We start from the raw sequence: 22505 nt of genomic DNA on the forward strand, positions 1-22505 counted from the left end.
AAAAGCAGTGAACTAAGTTGCGGCACAGAATTGACTGTGTAAACTTTTCCAACAGTTTGTACCACTAATTAATCCCCCACCAAAAAGAGCCTGTCTGATGTGTTGGGTGGTGCTGGGCTCTTAATGGCCACATTGTGTCTGTCTTTAGATATTTATATGGGTGTGTTTGCAAATTGAGACAATTCATAAAGCGTTGACACTGATCCTTTTTTTTTTTTTTTTTTAGCGCTAAAACTCAAATTCGCGGCTATTTTAGTAATTAGCCCCGACTCTTCCGCTACTCAAATCCCTCGAAACTACATCTCCCAGCATGCTCTGAAGCTGGTCTGACTTCATCTCAAATGGCCCCGTAGGGCAACAATGGTTAGTTTTGACTGTGCTTATTTGTGCTATAAAATATCGATCCTAATTGGCAGCTATTTGGGCTTTTATATCTGCCGACCTCCGTTTTTGAACTGTAGTCACTAAATGTAGGGGTTCTGGCCTGAGAAGGCCCATGCATTTCTTCAATTGGATGGGGAGCAGGGACAGTGTCACCGGCGATCTTGAAACTAGGAGGGAATGTTGACCAGGGAGCACCGCTGCGGCCGATCAGAGGAGCAGGAACCGGAGCCCGGGCTGAGCCCGAAAAAAGCCGGAATCGGACGGTGGCTCCGGAACGGCTGTAAGTGGAAGATGGAGGAGCCGGAGGAACCGGCGGACGGTGGGCAGTCGCTGCCCCCGGTTTACATTTACAGTCCCGAGTATGTTAGCATGTGCGACTCCCTGGCCAAAGTCCCCAAACGGGTAAGAAAGGTTGGGATGAAAGACCGTGGGTTTTGGAGGTGTGGGTGGGGGGGCCGGTGGACGGGAGGGCATTAGGAAGCGAAGAGGATACAGGGCTGGGGGAAATCTTCAGCAGAAATTTGGGCGGCTGTACCAGGTGATGGAGGAAGTGTTCCCTTAGAGAGTTTCCTGAGAGCGCAGCGGGGCGACCATCGGACAGGTGGGGGTGGGGTGGAGGTGCGGGGGAGGGGATGGCATGGAGGGGATGGTGTCTCTACTGCCAGGGATCCCCGAAGTGGAGAAGAAGCTGCAGGAGAAAAGTGTTCCACCACCTCCGTAAGGCCGGATAGCTTTCTCCTTAGCGATTTAGATACTTGTATTGTCTAAAGTGCTTTGTAACTGTTAAGTAAAAAGAAGGGAGGGGAGTTAAAAGTTAGTTCCTTTGTTCAGGATGATGAAGTCGATGGGATTTCTCTGAATTAAACATTTGAGACTATTTTCTGTCTTTTTTTTCTTCCTTTTTTTCTGATGTTTTTAGGCCAGTATGGTACATTCCTTGATTGAAGCATATGCACTGCATAAGCAAATGAGGTAAGTTGTGCTTGAACAGAGCCCAGAACCCAGGGGTTCATAGCCTTAACTTCCTGCTTCACAGTGGGGCTAATTAGGGAGAGAATGGTCCTCTTTTAAAAGTTTTTTGTGATTCACAGTGTTGGTAATCTGCCTGTAACCTAGTAAAAGCTCTTGAAGAATTAAGAAAACTCGAAAAAAGTGCATGAAGTAGTTAAGAAATAGGACTTTATTGCTGGGAGGGAAGTATCCTAGGGTTAGGTGTTTTGTGGAGGTTTCGGAGTGAGTACATATGGGTACTAAAACCTATCTGATAGAAAAAAAGATGTTCAGCTGGGAGGTGTTCTGGTTTGGGGGTTGTTTTTTGGTCTTTCCTAAGCCAGATCTGAGAGTATGGGTTCAACTTAAGACTTTTAGATACACCATTACCACCACCAAACTTTAATGATGAGCCTGGAAACAGTCAAGACCAAAGGAAACTCCTGGAACCAAGGCCATAATTCAGCACAGAGCTAAGTGCTTATTTAAAAAAAAAATGAACTTGCTGTTTGTCGTTATAAGAGTAAACATTATAACCCTGACACTTGTAGGATTATTTGTGACATTTTCTGGCCAATTGGGTGAGCATCTGTCTATGCTGGCTAGTGTGATATGCTTCATTTATCTCCCAGAAGGTAGTGTAAATTTTATCCTTATTATTAACAAAATCATTTATTGAATAGCTTCTTTATGAATGTTTTTCAACCGTTTTTTAACCCATATGTTTCGTAAACAGAAAAACTACATGCTTTCCATAAAGTTATTTAACAGTTCAGAAAATTACTTTGACAAACAAGAAATCAAATCAAAGCAAAACTGTCTAATTTCCTTGCTGTTAAGTAGGGAGGCTTTCAGTAAGGATTTGTTAAGGAAGAGGAAGGGTATTAAAAGAGGGAGCAATTAGGGCTGGGAAACATGGTACAAGAAACTGTAAAATTTTTATTTTAATGGGCAGAGTTATCACTTCTGAGGGTGTAGACATGTTTTCTTGAAGAAGTAGTAAGACTCCTTGGATCTTAGCTATATATATTTACTTTTTGAGGCTGAGCTTGCTTGGTGATGGTAGTAGCCTGTATAACCATATTAATTCAGGAGAAACTCATGGGCATGCTCCCCTTCAGCAAACAAAAAAACCATTAATGCCTCCCTGTGGCCTGGGTCATGCTTTTTAAACTTGAATGTGCATATGAATCACCTTGTTAAAATACAAATTCTTTTTTTTTAAAATTGTATAGTTGATTTACAATATTGTTTAGTTTCTGGTATACAGCAAAGTGATTTATATATATATATATTCTTTTCCATTATGGTTTATCACAGGATATTGAATATAGTTCCCTGTGCTATACAATAGGACCTTGTTGTCTCTACATTTTCTATACAATAGTTTGCATCTGCTAAGCCCAAACTCCCAATCCAAAATATATGGAATGTTTCACAAATTTGAGTGTCATCCTTGCATTGATTGGGGCCTTGCTAATCTCTGTATCATTCCAATTTTAGTATATGTGCTGCTGAAGTGAGCACTGAAGTACAAATTCTGATTCAGTAGGTCTGAGGGGAGGCTGAAATTCTGCCTTTCTAACAAGCTCCCAGGTGATGCTGCTGCTGGTCCGTAGACCACCCTTTCAGTGGTGAGGGCTAGAGAGCAGTAGTGGCAGTGGCAGAGTCAGGAAGAGGATATGGGGACTAGGCAGCTAGAAGTTAGAGGTGGTTAAGTCCTGTTGTTAGGTTAGCACCCTGTATTCTCTCCGTCACTCCTATTTTCACTTCTTGTGAACAGTGGGTTGAGAGCTTCTGAGCAAAGCCCAGTTCCAGCCTGTTTGCTCCTTCTCTCCTTCCTCTCAGAGGCAGATGTGAGGGACCAATTATAGAAACTTTAACATTTTTTGGTTGCCTATTTTTTTATCCTTTAATATTAATAATAATAACAGTTATCCACAAAGCATTTTCATGTATGTTATCATTTAATCTTCACCTAAGTCCCATAAGATATCCCCACTTTACAGATGAGGAAACTGAACTACAGAACAGTCAGCTTATCTGAGGTTATAGAGCTGGTAATTAGGACGGGAAGCGAGTTCTCTGACTCCAAATTCAAAATTCATGACAATACAGCTGCCTATTAAAGTAAAAATATAGTTGAAAGGATTGTATTTGCCCAATTAGGAAAACTGATTCAAATGAAAATATATCTTCCTACTGGTTTGTCATGAAAGTTGTAACTCACAGAGCAAAATTTGTCTAATACCTGATTATTTAACTTAAATATAATAACTCTTTCTTTTAAACCTTCCTATAAACTCAAGGGAGATATCTATCCTCTCACCCCTTTTTAATGGAGTCACCACGTAGATGTGAGGAAATGAAGACTGTATTGCAGTGGAGGAACAGAACATGTTTATTGCTTCAGCCTCCTGGAACCAGAAGCTGGAAGTTGTATTTTTGCTCCAACTGCTGGCTCCTGCTTCCAGGTTCTGGCATACTCACTCACCTTTCTTTGTTCCCTGTTATTATTAGGATAGTTAAACCCAAAGTGGCCTCCATGGAGGAGATGGCCACTTTCCACACTGATGCCTATCTGCAGCATCTCCAGAAGGTCAGCCAAGAAGGAGATGATGATCATCCAGACTCCATAGAATATGGACTAGGTAAAGTCATTACTAGGCAATGACGGGAGATAGACGACCTCCATCTATAGATCATAGCTACTTAATCTTTTATAACTTGCATGATGGTCTTTAATACTTTTAAATTAACAACTAATGTGTTAACCACAATATTAATCTCTTCGTTTAACCACAGTCCCATATGAGTTGAGCAAAATTAATGCTGGATCAAATGGAGGAAAACCTTTCAGTTGCTTGGCACCCTAATAGCAGTGTCCAGATTGGGTCTGGCTGTATGTTCACTGATTTAACTGTCTTGTGACCTTATATTTTAACTTCATTGTATATTTATGTTCTTGCTAAGTTTGATACCTTATCTCTCATTAAACAGCTGCATTTTTAAAAACCATAAGTGGCCAATAGGATAGTCTAGAGAAACAGCATGATTTAGTAGAAGAACACTGGACTGGAGGTGTGTGTTTAGGGCGGGGGTGCGGGCTTAAGACACCAGGGAGTCCCAGACCTGGCTCTGTGTCATCACAGATATGACATATCACCTCTCAGTCCTCAGTTTCTCCATCTATAGGATGTGACTAGTTAATCTTCAACATTTAGTCTTTCTAGCTGTAATACTAAAGAATTCCTTCCCTGACATTGAAGGCGTTTAGCTCTCATTTGGAGCTGATGTTAGCCCAGTAGCTTTCTGGTAGGGTATGTTATTGTCATACCTCAACCTACTCCTCCTAATAGGGTACTGGACCCAATTCCAATGTGTGGAGGGGGGAATTTCCCCCCACACCACCAAACAATGCTCAGGATACCAGCTTGGTGTCCTAAAATTTAACTCAGTTTTGACACTCTCTACCCGGAGAGAGCATCAGATTCCACAGGTGAAGTGCTCAGTCCCACAAGACTTCTCTCCACGTCAGACATCAATTGCAAACCCAAACTGTTACCTGTGCTCTGGCTGACAGGCTGCAAATTGGAGGTTCTAGCAACCTCACCAACTCAGAATGCCAAACACAAGTCCAAGTGGTTACCTGTACTTCTGACCAACTCTCTATAAATCAGAAATTCCCATGACCCCCTCCTTGGATTTAATTAATTTGCTAGAGCGTCTCACAGAACCCAGGAAACCCATATACTCACTAGATTACCAGTTAATCATTAAAGGATATAACTCAGGAATAGCCAGATGGAAGAGGTGCATAAAGGCAAGGTATGGGGAAAGGGCATGGAGTTTCCATGCCCTCTCCAAGTGTGCCACTCTCCCCAAATCTCTACGTGTTCACCAACCCAGAAGCTCTCCAAACCGTCTCCTTTGGGGTTTTTATGGAGCCTTCATTACAAAGGCATGAATGATTAAGTCATTGGCCAATTGGTGATTAAACTTGTTGACCTAAACAAGTAGGCTGCCAGATATTTCTCCATCAAAGATGGGTTTGGGGCTTCCCTGGTGGCGCAGTGGTTGAGAATCCGCCTGCCGATGCAGGAGACACGGGTTCGTGCCCTGCTCCGGGAAGATCCCACATGCCGCGGAGCGGCTGGGCCCGTGAGCCATGGCCGCTGAGCCTGTGCGTCCGGAGCCTGTGCTCCGCAACGGGAGAGGCCACAACAGTGAGAGGCCCGCATACCGCAAAAAAAAAAAAAAAAAAAAAAAAAAGATGGGTTTGTTTGGGATCAGCAGAGAATTGCAATTTGGGGTCTGCAACCATGGCAAGCCGTGGCAAGGGAAGGAGAACACTTTTACAGAGAGGGAAAAGAACTTTGGAGAGGGGCTTCCCTGGTGCTGCGGTGGTTGAGAATCCGCCTGCCGATGCAGGGGACACGGGTTCGTGCCCCGGTCTGGGAAGATCCCACATGCCATGGAGCGGCCGGGACCGTGAGCCATGGCCGCTGAGCCTGCGCGTCCGGAGCCTATGCTCCGCAACGGGAGAGGCCCCAACAGTGAGAGGCCCGCGTACCACACACACAAAAAAAGAACTTGGGAGAGCTATGGTTAAAAAAAAAAAAAAAAAGAGTCCATGGCTTTTCATTGACCGAGTCCTTGCCAGGAAAGAAGAGAAGTCTTGTTAAACTTGGTTATCGTTTCAGGGTGTGAGAGCTCCCCCTTCTGGTCTCCTGACTATTTAATTGAAGTTTCTGTTTATTCATTTTTTACAAACTCAATCACCAGTTCCTCTCGCCTCACACAGGAGGTCAGGGGGCTGGAACTGATAGTTCCAACCCTCATAATTCTACTGGCAACCAACCCCCATCCTTAGATGTGGTCCACAAGTTACCTCATTAATATACCTAAGACACATCTATAACTCATTTAGGAATTCCAAGAATTTTAGGAACTCTGTGCCACAAACTGGGAAGAAATACAGTTGATCCTTAAACAGCGCATGGGTTAGGGGCACCTACCCTCCGTGCAGTCGAAAAGCTGAGTATAACTTATAGGTAGCCCTCCACATCTGCAGTTGCACATCCACGGATTCAACCTACTGCTAATGGTGTAGTACTGTACTATTTACTGCTGAAAAAAAAAATCCACCTGTAAGTAGGCCTGGGCTGTTCAAACCCATGTTGTTCAAGGGTTAACTGTATATTCCTTATTATAAATCATAATATCACATCCCTCTTTTTCCAGCTTATCTTTTAACAAGCTCTTCTGATGTTTGCCTGAAGGTTATGACTGCCCAGCCACTGAAGGAATATTTGACTATGCAGCAGCTGTAGGAGGGGCTACAATCACAGCTGCCCAGTGCCTAATTGATGGAATGTGCAAAGTAGCGATCAACTGGTCTGGAGGGTGGCATCATGCAAAGAAGTAAGAAAATGACCTTTCTGCTTTCTATCTCTTTCCTTGAGTCAGTTTCTTATTTATGTAAACTCTTATGTTTATTGTATTGGCAGTTACTGAGAGACGTGGTGTGTGTGTGTGTGTATGACACTTTACTACACCTTCTGAAGAGATACAAGTAAAATAAAAGGTGACATAGTATAGTGGAAAGTGTACTATTGAAAGTCAGGACACCTGGGCTTTATGCCTAGTTTTTCTACAAACTTGGCTGACTGACTTGGACAGATTAACCTCTCTCGGTCTCAGTCACTTCATCAGGAAAATGGGCAGAGCAAAGGATATTAATCTAGATATCTAGATAATTTCAATTCCTTTTAAGCTTTCTGGAAATTCCCCTGTCTTCAAGGAACTTATACTCTAGAAACATTATTAAAACTAGAATAATTAGGGAGCAACATCAATTTTGGTACCAATTGAATATATGTATGAGCTGAAGAGATTTAGTAATAGGGAGCAATTAATCATGGAAGTCTTGGAAGAGGTGAATTTTAGAGCTAGTTCTTGAAAGGAGTGGCAAACAGATTTTTGAATAGATGGAGAATTGATGAGAACAGATTTAAAACAAAAGGCTGAAGACTCAAAAAGGAGGCTTAGGGCTTCCCTGGTGGCGCAGTGGTTAAGAGTCCACCTGCCAATGCAGGGGACATGGGTTCGAGCCCTGGTCTCGGAAGATCCAGACCAGGATCCGGATATGCCGCAGAGCAACTAAGCCCATGCGCCACAGCTACTGAGCCCATGTGCCACAACTACTGAAGCCTGCGTGCCTAGAGCCCATGCTCCGCAACAAGAGAAACCACTGCAATGAGAAGCCCGCGCAACGCAACGAAGAGTAGCCCCCACTTGCCACAACTAGAGAAAGCCTGCACACAGCAACAAAGACCCAATGCAGCCAAAAATAAATAAATTAAATAAATAGTTTTTTTTAAAAAGGAGGCTTATGCTGCCATCTCTAAGCAGCAAAGTGGCAACTGAGAGTTAGGTGTTATCCTAAGGAGAAAGGGCTTGTGAAACAGCTATTGGGTGCTACTTGGAGTTACAGGCAAAGTCCTTTTGGAGTTTGATGTTAACATTTCAAACATCTATACTCTGTGTCTGACAGGGGCTGCTGAGCCTTATTCACTTATTCAGCATTTGGTATCTTGCTTAAGATGGCTGTAGTACATGTTGGAGGAGAAGGATTTTATTTATTTATTTATTTATTTTTATTGAAGTATAGTTAATTTGCAAAGTTGTGTTACTTTTAGCTGTACAGTAAAGTGATTCAGTTATACTTTTCAGATTCTTTTCCATTATAGGTTACTACAAGATGCTTGGTATAGTTCCCTGTGCTATATAGTAGGTCCTTGTTGTTTACTTATTCTATATATAGTAGTATATATCTGTTAACCCCAAACTCCTAATTTATCCCCCCCTCCAGAGGACAGGGAGTTTAAAAACTCAATTTATCAATGTGCTATTTGAGTGAAATAAAGCAGCAGTGGTAGAAACTGCCAATGCATCATTCACACACCAGTTGTTCGTACTATCTGCCATGACCTTGATACTCTAGTGCTCTTGAGTCTAGAGAAAACAGCACTTCATTTTTCAGAATAAAGTCTTGAGAACAATTTCAGCATATGCAGATTAAGGTAATAATATGGAATTCTTTTCATCAAATGGATAGATTTCATGACCAAGGAAATCCTTGAGTAAGTTTACTACTAGAATCTACAGCTGAGGTGATGGAGCATAGAGAAGCTGTGTTTAGTAATGAGTTTTACATGACCTTAAAAACAAAGGGAAACAACCTGCCTTTTGTTAGTTTTTGCTCTATTAAAAAAATTCAAAATCAAGACAGTGATCTCTAGGAGGAAAAAATGACCCTGTCTGCTTCAAGCTATACATAAAAGGGACAAAACCAAGCTTCTCTGAACCAAGGACTTCTGTGCCTTCTCATGCTTAGCAAGTTGAAAAGAAAAGTAGTGTGGTTTCATGGGAAATGCCTAATCCTACAAGTCAGCTCTAGTTTCTGCATGTGGCACTGGAGCAGCTTATGTATTTAAATTCACCACTTAAGGCCTCCTAGGGCCTGGGTCAGTTTGCAGTGGAATACCCAGGTACCTGCCACTTCTTATTACTGTTTTGCTGCCAAAGGAAACACACTCTATCTCCAGCCAATTATGGCTGCCTCTGGGTTGTATGCAGGCGTGGGCATACCCACACGCCATTATCTTAACTGTTTCAGACAGCTTGCAGTTGATCCTACCTGGAAACAGACATACCTGTGGTAAATATAAATTACCAGGAGTCTCTAGAGATTGCCCCAATTCAGGTCCAAATTCCGAGGGGTTCTTGGCGCCTCTAGAACCTCTCTGCAGATGGACTACAGGCATTTAGCCCACAAACTTACATCTAGCGGGCATTTATCTTTTATAACCACAATATCTGTTTAAACCCCCGCATCCCCAAATATATGTACAGGTTCATACATGCCATTTATTCATTCAACATGCATTGATTAAGCACCTACATAGTGTCAAGAATATTTTTATCATCACTAATAAGCAGAGATACAGAAATTGAAGCATGGTACATTTTTCCCCTACCGATTTTGAAAAAAGATCTTTTATTTCAAAATATCCAGGTGCTGGCAGGATTACAGTGAAATTGGCACACTCTTTGAAAACTTTGGAAATAAATGTTAAGAGTGGGGAAAGTGTTTGTACCTGTTGACCCAGTACTATTATTCTCAGCAATAGTCTAAGGAAATAAACCAATTCTACCCTCAAGAAGTTTATCTCTTAGAGGTAAGACAGCAAATAATTGCATCTGGAAGCCAAAGAAGAGTGATTTTCAAAGAAAATTCTGCAAAAGAAGAGTAATGAGAGACTAATACTATTAGGTATTAAACATACAAAACTGTGATAATGAAAACACTGGTACCACTGGTATAAGATTAGACAAATGATGTTATAGTACACTCCCCAAAGAGACTGCTGCATATAAGAATTCAATCAGTTATAAAGGATGTGTTGCAAGTGATTGGAAAGGATTGTTCAGTAAATGATGTTGTGACAGCTTGTAGCATTTATACCCTCATCTCCTGTAATAAACTAAAATAAGTGGCAGCTGGATTGAAGAGTTAAATATAAAAAAGCAAATTAGGAAAAAAACCTAGAATGAATGAATATTCATCAGGCTTCTAAAGGGGAATAGTTTTCTAAGCTTAGGAAAGAATAGAAGAAAAACAAAGGAAAAGATCAACATATTTGTATAAAATTTTAAAACCAAAATAAATTTTATGGCCATTTCAAAAATAAAATCTAAACACAGACTAGAAAGGCATATTTGACATAAATATGACAAAATGTGACAGGTTTGCATTTTCTCAGACATTCATACAGTATGATGTATAAGAAGAAATATGGGCAAAGAACATGAATAGACAATTTACAAAGGAGTTTTAAGCACAACTGGAAAACATGGGACAATGTTCATCACTACTAATCAAAGAAATGCAGATAAGTAGGTAGCCTCTTTTTACGCCTATCTTTAATAGAACTGAAAAAAAATGGTACTCAGTTTGCTAGTAATAGTGTGGTTTGGGCCAACCCCTTAAGAAAACAGTTTGGTAGCCAGCATGTATTAATGCCCTTTTATCTAGTAATCTACTTCTGAGAATGTTTCCTAAGAAAATAATTCAAAATATGGAAAAGAAACTATTTACCTGAAGATATTTACCAGTGTTATTTATTTTAAAAAATTAGACATAACATGAATATCTAGCAATAAGGAAAGGATGAATCCATTCCATGGAATATTATGCTATTATTTTAAATGATGATTATGAAGACTATGGGGCATTTCAGAAAAATACTTCTGGGTTAATAAAAAAGCAGGTTTTAAAATTGTTTGCACACTGCAATTACGACTTTGTAAAATACATGCATTTTTTTAAATTAGTGGGAATAATAATAGTGGTTATGTTAGGGTGACAGAATTAAAATGATTTTTTTAAATGTGTTTCTCTAGTTTTCAAAATTTCTGTAATGAGATTTTTTTCTAACTTTTGCAGCTAAAATTTTACCAAAATAAAAAGAGGCAAAAAAATAGTTACAGCAAATATTAACAAAGGGTTAAAATCATTAACTATTCTAACTGATTTTTTAAAACACTAATATTCAGATAAATGAGTAAAAGACATGAACAATTTACAAAAGAGGAAACAAATAGTAAACAAACATGAAAAATATTTAGTATCGCTAATAATTAGAGGAAGAAAAATTGAAACATTATATATACATGTATATATTTTACTTCTACCAAATTTGCACCAAAGGAAGAAAGATCTTAACTCATACATCTATTACTCTTGGTAATCTAAGGAAATAAGCCAATCCAAAATATGGAAAAGCTGTGTATATGAAGATGGTAATTTCTCTTTCATGTATAATAGCCAAGAAAAAAGGAGGGAAGGAGACCTAAATATTCAACAACAGTGGGATGGTTACATAGTATACTGCAACATATCCACTTGATGGGCTATTATATAACTATTAAAAATGGTGGTTAGGACAACTACATAACAAGAAAAAATGTATATCGTATATTGTTGGCTTTGCTTTTAAAGGGCAGGTAGCTACAACATCATATATTCACTCTGATTAGAGATATGTAAAAAATATCTGCATATGAAAAGAATTTCTAGAAGAAAATACAACAAAATGATACCAGTGACTTTGTGACAAAGATGATAGTATTATATATATATGTATATATGTATACATACACACTATACATATACTATATGTATATGTGGATATACACACACACACAGATATATACATGTACCTTTTCTCTGTTTCATATATTTTCCTATATTTTCTCTAATATGATTATATTACTTTTATTAATAAAACTTTTTATAATAAAAACTGCTTGGAACAAAGTGGGAAGCTGTTACAATAGAGGCATAATATGGTCAGTGTATGCTAGAGTTAGATACAAGGTAGTGGGGTGTCCAGAAGGAGTGGACTGCACCACTTACTAGTTGTGTATGTGACCTTGGGGTTATTTCAGGAACAGCATGTGCAGAGGCACAGAGGTGTGAAAGCTGAGGGCACTTCCAAGTCTATAATTAAAGCTGAAACAAAGGGCTCCTATAGGCAAGTGGCTGGAGGTGAGGTGGGAGAGGTATGAAGGGTCCTGTTTGCCAAGCTGAACAGCTTGGACTTGATCCTTCAAGTCAGTGGTTCTTGACCTATTTTGGTCATGGACTCCTCTGAAAATTTGATGAAAGCTATATAACACTGTCCCTAGAAAAATGTACATACACAAATTTTTCCTTATAGTTTCAGAAAGTCTAAGCATCTACAGCCCATGTGTGGATCTCTGGTTAAGACCTTGGTTTTTTGTTTTTTTGTTTGTTTTTTTTTTTATTTTTTGTGGTAGGCGGGCCTCTCACTGTTGTGGCCTCTCCCTTTGCGGAGCACAGGCTCCTGACGCGCAGGCTCAGCAGCCGTGGCTCACGGGCCCAGCCGCTCCGCGGCATGTGGGATCTTCCCGGACCGGGGCACGAACCCGTGTCCCCTGCATCGGCAGGCGGATTCTCAACCACTGCGCCACCAGGGAAGCCCAAGACCTTGGTTTTAAAGAGTAAAGAATCACTGAAGGAATCTTTAGCCAGGAAGAGGTAACATGATCAGATTTGCATTTTAGGAATATGATTCTGGCAATAGTTGGTAGATAAATTGGTGAGTGTTGGGGGCCAGAATGTTGACAGAGAAATCTGTTAGGACCTTTACTGTGATAATAATCTATCCTAAAGGAGGTGAAAGCTGTGGTGATGAGCATAGAAGAGGGAATAAATTCAAGAGCCATTTAGTAGCTAGAATAGGTAGGAATGGTAACCAGTTTGATATAAATGATAAGGAATGAGTGATCTAGATTTCTTGTGTAGATGACTGAGTAATTGTGCTACCTTTAACCAAGAAGAGTAGGGGATGGAGACTGCTCTGCCTATGGAGCATCTAATTAAAGATGTCTATTAAAGAGTCGGCAATGGGGTCCAGCCTATGACTTCTCAACTTTAATCTGCATACAAAATACCCAGGGATCTTATTAAAATGGATATTCTGGTTCAGGTCTTGGGGGAACCTGAGAATCTGCATTCCTAACAAACTCCCAGGCAATACTAAAGGCTGCCAATTTGTGGCCCGTACTTAGACTAGCAAGAGGCTGGAGCTCAGGAGAATCATCTTCACTGAAGATACAGATTTGGGAGCCGGTAGCATGATAGGTGGTAATTAAAATTAAGGAAATAGACAAAATAACCTGGGAAGCATGTGTAAAATAATACAGGGGAAAAAACTCAAATAATGAGCCTTGTGGAATGCCAGTGTTTACAAGGGAGGCAAGAGAAGAAAGGCCTACAAAGTTGAGTCTTGAGAAGGAGTGGTCAGAGAGATAGGAGGATAATCAGAAAAGACTTATCAGAGAAACCAAAGGTGAACCTCAAGAAGACCGGTTTGGATAGCAGTGTCTTCTGCTGCTGCAGAGCATGTATTCTCAATGGGGGTGATACTGCCCCCAAGGGAGCAAAAACTGATTCTTGCCAGGGCAGGTCGGGGGTGGGGGCGGCAAGAAACTTAGATGTTACATAGTTTATGGTTTTCCAAAGGGTCACAGTACATAACAGATGTATAGTACATCTGTGATATAAAATTTCGTGGAGAGGTCAATTAGAAAAAAGCGTCTAAAAAGGCTCCTTGGGTGAGGGAATGATAATGAAAAAATGGTTGAGAAACAGCTGTAGAGAAGGAAAGTAAGATTTCTCAGTAAGGAGGTTGTGGTGAAGAAGACTTCAAAGGATGGAGAGGAGTGTGCTGGGGAGACAAGGAGGTGAAGGGCCTTGCAGAAGCAGCACTGTGAAATAGCTTGGCAGACTGGGGGAACTACACACATTGCTGGAGGGTTAAGGTTCAAAGTAGATAATGGCAGCAGATGAGGTAGAAAAGTAGGAAATGGCTCATGAAGGGCTTCATGTATATCAGAATCAGTTGGTTGAAAAATGCAGATTTCTAGATCTCTCAGAGATCTTGATCAAGTAGGTTTGGACTGGGGCATCAGAACCTGCACATTCAAAATCTAGGGGTGATTCTAATACACTTTGAGAAACTCTTCAGTAGGAAATGGAGGGGGCACTGAAATATTATGTTAGGTAGTAACGTGGTTAGATTTGTGTTTTAGGAAACTGACTGAAGTTATAGAGGATGGATTGAAGGAGGTGTAGACTGTAGGTCAAGGGACTGAATTGGGTATTGGCACTCTCACTGACAAGTGATGAGGACCTGAACTAAGGTAGAGCAATGAGAGTCAAACCCAGGCAATCTAATTCTTCAACCTGTGTACTTTACCCCTGAATTATACCACCTTAGTACACAGGAGTAAGTGGTGGTATGCAGCAGAGGTAGTACCCAGGGAAATTGGATTCTGAGATTTGGAGATGGAGGTGGAAGCTGGAACTAGAAGAAGATGTGTTGCCAGTATATGAAATGGTAGCGCAAACCAGGAAAATGGGTGGGATTACTTAGGGAAAAGGCAGAGAGTGAGGAGAAAAATAAAATAGAGCCTAGAACCCCAGGAAATACCAACTTGTAACGGGCAAGTATAAGAAGAAGCCCCAGTGAGTTCAGTATCTGGATTGCTGAAAAGCAGCAATCAGGACTGTCCAGGTAATCGAAATAGAAAAGGACCATAGGATACCAAGGGAACAGAAGAGTTTAAAGAAGAAAAGAGCTCTCAACAATCCAGAGCAGTACTGAAGTATCAGTCATATTTGGCAACAAATATAGTCATTAATGACCTTGGTAAGAGAACTTTCTGGAGAGTGATGGGAATACAAACTGTTGAGGGCTGAGCAGGAACTAAAGAAATGGACAAGAAAGGAACATTAATCTGTCCAAAAGTTCAAATGAGAAAGAAAGGAAAGAGGAGGGCAGTGGCCAAGGGAAACTAAGGGTTGAGGGCTGACTTGTTGGGTTTGTTTTAAGAGCTTTGAGAACATTTGTAGACTGAAAGGGAAATAATGGAAATATGAGAAGGATAAGAAATGGAGCAAAGTCTCGGAGGAGGCAGTGGAGGATGGGAGGAACGGCTTTGGGAGGAGGAGGCCCACCTCTTCTGAAGCCAGAGCAAAAGGAGTCAAGGAGGGTATAGCAGAGAAGTATCTGGGTTGCCTACTAGTGAGTGCTGGCCCCATGGCCTCTACTTTCTCCATGAAATGACTCTTGCCCACTTCTATCACTTGCTCACAGGCCTCTTTGAATTATTTGATTCTGCTTTTTGTAGTCAGTCTCTTAAGAAGCCATCTTGTCCCATCTAGATCCCCTTAAATGAGACTCACTCTTTCCATGTAAACATGTACTAGGAGGTATTAAAACCCAGTACAGGACAGTGACTCCTAACCTCCAGAATTTGCCGAGATCGCATCTTCTTTGTCCACTTTGACTGGCTATTCCTCATCCTCACCTCTTCTGTTTGACTCTGCATTACAGCTCCCAGTATTTTCCTTTATCTCATTCTGATAATCCACTTAAGACTTATATCCATCTCTAGCTCAACCTGCCCTTCTTCTTGCCACAATTCTGTTATTTGCCATCTTATCCCATGACATTTCAGCCTCCCACCTGGTGACATGGGATCTGTGCCAGCTGGGCCCCCTCTGCCTGCTTCGCTGCTAGGAGAGGAGAGATTATTGCCCTAGAATGCCATTGGTTTCTGGGACTTCCACCTGGGGGCAGTGAATGATAGAGCCATATAACTCTGCCTTGTGTCTTGGCAAACTCAAGAAGAATATAGAACAAGACCTCCAGCTCTTAGTTACCATCCAGCTAGCAGTTGGGATCAAAGCTACTAGAGCTCTGTCCTCAAGAGCTCCAGTTCTTTATGCAGAGTGAATGACAGTGGATTGCATTCCAGTTCCAGTTCTCCAGAGTGCTGTATGTGCAGTATAACTCATTAACCAAGCAGCCGGAACTCCTTCCTCTACTGACACCATCCCACCTCCAGCCTTTCCAAACCAATAGATCACTGCATGAAAATGGAAACCTGGATTCAGGGTCAGCCACATCGCCTCAGCACCAAGGCAGACTCCTCCTTCAGCCATGGAGCACATGTCCTTATCACTTCCTCTTTACACCCATTCCATCCTGTCACCTGCAGAACAGACCCATCATGAGACAAAATAAACAAACCTTTCCCATAATAGCCCAGATCAGATGAGATCTAGGGAAGATAGTCTAATACAGTGGTTCAGTGTTGCACAGGGAATTCCAGCTCCATCAGTTACTAGTTGCAAAACCTCTCTGTGCCTCAGTATCCTCAGTTGTAAATTAGGGATAATAATAGTACCCACCTTATAGGGTGATGGGGCTTAAATCTGATCATTGCATTAAAGAGCCTAGGAAAGAGCCTGGCACATAGTAAGTGTTTGATGAAAGTCACTTATATCTAGATTGGGTTACACTCAGGGGGTCTTAGGTAGCCTCTCAGGCAAGTCTCTGGTCCAGTGGGGTCCCACTGCCTGTCCAGCTGAAGTGAGCCCTGGTACTGCACCCACTGCACTTCCACATCCCCTTTGCCCATAAGCTCCTGGCTGAGAGTAGACTATTCACGATTGGCCTCAAGACTCAGGCCCTTTGCTTTGTCAGAGTTTCACTGCCAGCCTTCCCTATACCCCTACACCTCCCAAACATCACATGAATTCACTGTTCAGCCTCCACTTCTAGGTCCAGCCCATACTCATAAGGCAAATGAAGATACTCCTTACCAAGAGACACAGGGACCACCCCTAATTGCCAAGGATGACTGTGCTATAGTGCTGATATCCAGGACTTTTCTTCTTTCTAAGGAGCAGGTGCTCTCTGAGTCTAAAATCAAGGCCTTCTATAAAATAAAAACTGGACAGCAGCTGGCAGCAGGATTCATCAGATTCTCCTTCTCTTCCACATTAACCTTGAGACCCTTTCTGAAAATAAGCAGGGGGTTCTTCTTGTCAAGATTATTCTGTCCTCAGTGTAATCACTATTCAAAATCCTTTCTGTTAACCCAGAACCTTCTAACTCAATCCCATAAGGCTCTGGCCTTCACAGAGCTATCTATCCCCTAGGGGCACCTACAACCTCATCTGGATCAAGAAAGGTAACGAGTGGAAGATTCCTGTGCAGTGTCCCCACCTGCTTCCAGCAAGTGAGATCACACACCACCTCCTAGTATATTTACCTGGGCAATATTTTGATAAATTCACTTAATGAGATGTCACAGAATGTCTGAGCTACATGGTAGTTGAATGATTACAGTAGCACTATCCCCAGGCCAAGCCCCAAAGTGTGAAAGTGATGTTTCTGGGCAGAGTTTACATAGTGCTGGATAAGATATACATTTTTCTGAAATGAAGTCCCTAAAATGATTGAAGACGTCAGCACCCCCTTGATACTGCCCACAATTCATCTACTACCTCTGCATCTTCACTTCCCCAGTATCCTTTCTCTTAAGGAGAAAGGAATTTGGTCCCCAGACACAAAAATGACCTTTCGGTAGCTGAAGGCCTTCTACCCCAGCCCTGGTATATACCACTGACTAATGCCTTCAACATGCAGGTACGGGGGTGTGGGTGAGGAGGGGGTGATGGGATTGTCCTGTCACAGGAGGACCTGGGTACTTTTGATCTCTGGACCAAGCTGGCCCTGAACGAGGCCAATTACCCCAAGTGGGAATGAGAGCTCTTAGTGATCAAGGCCACCTTCAAGACAGGGAGACACTTCCTTTGAGAGGGACAAGCAGTTTGTGACCATGAGCTCAAATCGTTATAGCCCAGAGGAGCCGGGGCAGACTTGTAAACGCAGCCTGTATCAGGCCAAGTAGACCCTTCCCAAAACACTCACCCTATTGCAGATTTCAGAATATCAAGGGGCAGTGTAAATGGGTTCCAGCCTGGGGATGTCACAACCACTTACCCCAGCCACGGCATGGGGAACAGGCAGGTGCAAGTGTAGAATATAAAGATCCAGGTCCATCCTGGGGCAGCCCAGAGGTTTATTTTGTTCCAAGGTGCCCCATTCTATTAGGATCAGGGGTTGCCTGTGCCCAAGGGCACCCCTCCAGTGGGCCAACATAGCCTATTCAGACTTGCATATAATCTCATGGAGTGTGTTTCATACTGTGGTCTGCAGCCCACCTGCATCTTAATTCTAAAATGAAGATTCCTGAATCAGACCTGCTAGGGGTAAAGCCCAAGAATATTCTTTTTTTTTTTTTTAACCAGTGCCTCCCTAAGGTGATTCTGATGCACAACACAATTTGAGAATTCCTGGACTAAGGGTACTTCTAGTTGCCCCATATCTGACCTAACCTCTGGTATACCTCTGTGATGCAGTTGAGACAAAGACACACCAAGGTAACCTTCAGCTCCTTGGGATATCATCCCAATGAACTTCAGTGCAGATTTTTCCTCCTCCCACATCTGTAAGACCTTCTTACGGGTGGATCCTTCTTTCCCAGCCATTGCTGCCCATGCATCTAAAAGGCCTTCCACTTTCACAAGTTCCATAGCTATCTGCTCTCCAACCACAGCCTCCAGTTCATATACTAGTTTTGGAGAATGCCATTCAAAGTCCTCCTCCCCCACATTTACCTCTCCTCCATACCACTACCAGCAGACAACCCTCCAGGCCATATGGATTGACCAGGTCCTGGTGGAGCAGCAGTACTGCTACACCTCCGATACATAATACAATTGGTTCTCCACCCCCAGCCTCCTCAGAATTCATTTCTAATCCACTATACCCCTCCATCCTGACCTCTTCCCTTCATGGCATTAATTATTCCCAGCCCATTCTCGCCCTGGCTATTTGCTAGAACCACTGACATCCCTGGATCTGGTCAATATCTTGACGACCCGAGTATGGACTACCCAAGGGCACATTCTGTTAGCTTTCACCATACAACATGGCAGAGGGGTTTAGAGCAGGGACTCAAGTCACACTGCCTGGGTTTGAATCCCAGCACTGCCGCTTCCTATGTGATCTTGAACAACCTGCTTAAACTCTGTTCCTTGATTTCCTCACCTATAAAATAGAGATAATAATAGTACCTACCTCACAAAGCAGTTGTATTACACAAACTAATGTGTGTAAAGTACATAGACTAATATTTGGCCCATACTAAGCACCGGAAAGTGTTTGCCATATATGAATTACACTAGCTGGATCATTCAGGTGTGATTTCCTTTTGGCACAGCCCTATCTGCCATGGCAGAAATTGAAGGATTCTTGCCTGGAAACCTTTGAAGTGAAATTCAGTCATCTGCCCACACACCTCCTACATCAGCAGCCCCTAGAACTTCATGCCCTTCTCACTCCATGATCACTCATCCAGTCGTGCTACTCCCCGATGCACTTGTCTACCTTGTACCCTGCAATTAGCCCCAGCAATCTAAGGCTGCGAGACCAGTTTCATCATGAAAGAGGTGTTAGCTTTCCAGTGGCATCATGGTTGGCCCACTGTCTGATTCACTGGAAGGTTGTTGATCAGGAAGTATTTGGGGGGGCACCCAAGGCAACCTTGATCTCATAATCTTATTATAGGTATGCTTTCCCATCTCAACCTCAGCATTCTCTTTTTTTTAAATTTATTTACTTTTGGTTGCGTTGGGTCTTTGTTGCTGCATGCGGGCTATCACTAGTTGCGGCGAGGGGGGCTACTCTTCATTGCAGTGCATGGACTTCTTATTGCAGTGGCTTCTCTTGTTGCGGAGCATGGGCTCTAGGCATGTGGGCTTCAGTAGTTGTGGCTTAGTTGCTCTGCGGCATGTGGGATCTTCCTGGACCAGGGCTCAAACCTGTGTCCCCTGCATTGGCAGGCGGATTCTCAACCACTGCGCCACCAGGGAAGCCCTAGCATTCTCTCTTAAGTGTAATTCTGGCATTCGCTTTCAGGTTCAGGTACCAGGGAAGGGAGTAAATGACCCTCTTACTTATGCCCTGCCCCTTGCCTCCACCTCCTGACCCCAGATCCACTGGACCCATCTACCCAGTCTCACTAGTAAAGGAAAAGATCAAATTGCTATGCTCAAAAACCAGGGAAGAGATCTTGAAAGTATGAACAAAGGTGGTGACAGTGGATGTGAAAAGGAAGAAGAGCACTTGAGAGTGATTTTAGAGGCATAACTGACAGAACTTGGTGATCAGTTAGCTCTTGGGGGTAAGGCGAAGGGAGACATCAAAAATACCCAGTTTCTTGCCAAAGTAGGAGGTAGTATTGTTAGTAACATTGGAAGTGGCACACCGAAAGACATACAGAGATGTCAAGGGATTTGTGACATAGAGAAATCTGAGTGGGTAAATGGATAGCTAGGTAGGAGATGGTAGAGAGTAGATTGATTGGTGGGTGTCTGGTTGACATCCCAAACTTAATATATGTCGAAAAGCTAACTCCTAATCCCCCCTCATATGGCAGCCCTACTCTTCCAGTTGTTGAAACCAAACATGTTGGAATCATCCTTGACTCCTTTTCTTTCACACCGCACGTTCAGTCTGTAAAAAATCCCAACTCCATCTTTAAAATATATCCAGAATCTGACCACTTCTCACTGCCTGCAGCACTACAACCCTAGTCCAAGCTGCCATCATCTCTCTCGGATTATTGCAACCACCTCCCAACTAGCGTTCCTGTTTCTGGCCTTGCCCCTGTTTGGTCTATTCTCCACATGGCGGACGTAGTGATCCTATTAAAACAGAAGTCAGATCCTATTACTCCTCTGTTCATAACACTGCCTTGGCTCCCTGTTATACTCAGAGTAAAAGCCAAAGTGCCTACCACGGCCTACAAAGCCCTATGTAGTCCCCCTGTTTCTCCTTCCCCCCTGTAGAACTACTGTTCCTTTCTTTTCCTCGCTATTATCTGGCCTCTGGACTCCTCTTTTCCCTTGAACATACCAGGCGTGTTCCCACCTCCAGGCCTTTCCGTTCCTGTTCTCACTGCCTGAAATATCCTTCTCCCAGTTAATGCCCCTTCACCTCCTTCAAGTCTTTGCTCAAATATCACTTTCTCAATAAGGCCTTCCCTGACCATGTTTTAAAATTTGCACTGCAAAAAAAGCCTCCCATTGCCCTTTCCCTGTTCTATTGTTCTCCATACTATTGATTGTCTAAAAAATTATTTAATTTACTTATTCATTATTTATTTCATGCCTTACACCCCCTCCCACTAGAATATATACTTCATAGGGGGTAGGGATTTTTATTTGTTTTGTTCATTACTGTAGCTTCACTGCCTAGAACTCTACCTGGCACATAGAAAACTCAAAAAAAATTTTGTTGGGTGAATGAATGATCGAGTATAAAAGTTGGAATGGATGGGCAGAGAGAGATGAGTGGGAAACATTGATTCCCAACCCTTTGGGGGAGTGTCTCTCGTGGTACTACCAGTTGACTTATGGAATGTCAAAAAGTTTGGAAAATAAAGAATAAAGTTATTTAAATTGGAAAGATGAGTTAGTGCCTTCGAAGGTTGGCATTCAATAGATATTTGTTGAATGAATCAATGGTAGTATCGTAACAGGTATTAGAGAGAGGGAGAGGGAGAGACAGAGGGAGGGGGGAGAGAGAGAGAAGGAGAGGAGATTCCACACAGCAGTCAGAGTTTTGAGTGTTCACCAAGTCCAATGAGCAGTCAGCACGTCAGATTTCCAGCATATTGAACATGACCGACCAAACTGTGGGTTATATAAGCTTTGCATTTTAACCAAGAGACCAGTAGAGGGCGTGCGAGGTTAAATCAAGAATGTTCTCTGCTTGATGAGATTCTATTAACGTCACCCACATTTCTATTTATTGATCTGATGTTCATCTAAACTGTTTCATCAGTTCAGAGTGTTCTCTTGAGCTAATTTCTTTCATGAGCCCAGTATCTGGCTCATAATACTTCTTTAATAAATATATATACTTTGAATGAAAGGATGAATATATAGAATCAAGAGATTTTCACCTTGAAATTTGTGTTTTACTAATTAACCATGGTCAGTATTTCCATTAAGAAACTATCCTTTAGGGGCTTCCCTGGTGGCGCAGTGGTTGAGAATCCGCCTGCCAATGCAGGGGACACGGGTTCGTGCCCCGGTCCGGGAAGATCCCACATGCCGCGGAACAGCTGGGCCCGTGAGCCATGGCCACTGAGCCTGCGCGTCCGGAGCCTGTGCTCCTCAACGGGAGAGGCCACAACAGTGAGAGACCCGCGTACCACAAAAAAAAAAAAAAAAAAGAAAGACAGAAAGAAACTATCCTTTAGCGTTCATAACCTGACTGACGAATAGAGCTCCCATGGTCCTTGGTGCTTACAGAGTCCTTAGGCAAGAGGAAGGCAAGAGTCTGACTTGGAGTTTGGGTGCTTTATCTGTGTAAGCGATAGTGTTAGACAACATCAACGTCGTAGTGCCTGAGGTAGGAGTTGCTAAAGGCCCAGGCTGCTCCCGTACCAACTCCTCTCTCCATCAGGAGGGGCTGGCAGCTGATGGAGGATGCAAGTCACCAGGGATGGCTTGTCCCCCACCCCACCCCCCAATTGTTAGTTTGACTTCTGCAAATGGGGATTTCACTGCTTTTGGAACCTGCTGCCTACAATGTGTTTTCAAGCTGTAG

General features: G+C 42.5%; 1 protein-coding gene and 1 non-coding gene across 7 annotated transcripts in view; one reads left to right on the forward strand and one right to left on the reverse strand.

Moving 5' to 3' along the window:
- The first annotated feature begins 306 nt into the window (after positions 1-306).
- The window catches only part of HDAC8 (histone deacetylase 8), a 234955-nt gene continuing 212756 nt past the window's right edge, over positions 307-22505 (forward strand). For 5 of the 6 annotated variants that reach the window (XR_010838576.1, XM_059050425.2, XM_059050424.2 and 2 more), the window contains exons 1-4: positions 329-786; positions 1304-1356; positions 3895-4025; positions 6657-6798. Coding sequence is in view for 5 of the 6 variants with exons in the window: in XM_059050425.2 (XP_058906408.1) it covers positions 562-786; positions 1304-1356; positions 3895-4025; positions 6657-6798 (551 nt within the window). In the remaining variant the exon portion in view is untranslated. Of the gene's footprint in view, positions 787-1303; positions 1357-3894; positions 4026-6656; positions 6799-22505 lie in introns of all 6 variants that reach the window. The other variant, XM_059050421.2, reaches the window with a different exon arrangement.
- Positions 2794-2901, reverse strand: LOC131749044 (U6 spliceosomal RNA). Its single transcript, XR_009333164.1, has one exon. It is a non-coding gene; the product is annotated as a U6 spliceosomal RNA (small nuclear RNA).

Source organism: Kogia breviceps, chromosome X, assembly GCF_026419965.1.
Source record: "Kogia breviceps isolate mKogBre1 chromosome X, mKogBre1 haplotype 1, whole genome shotgun sequence".
Taxonomy (NCBI): Eukaryota; Metazoa; Chordata; class Mammalia; order Artiodactyla; family Physeteridae; genus Kogia; species Kogia breviceps.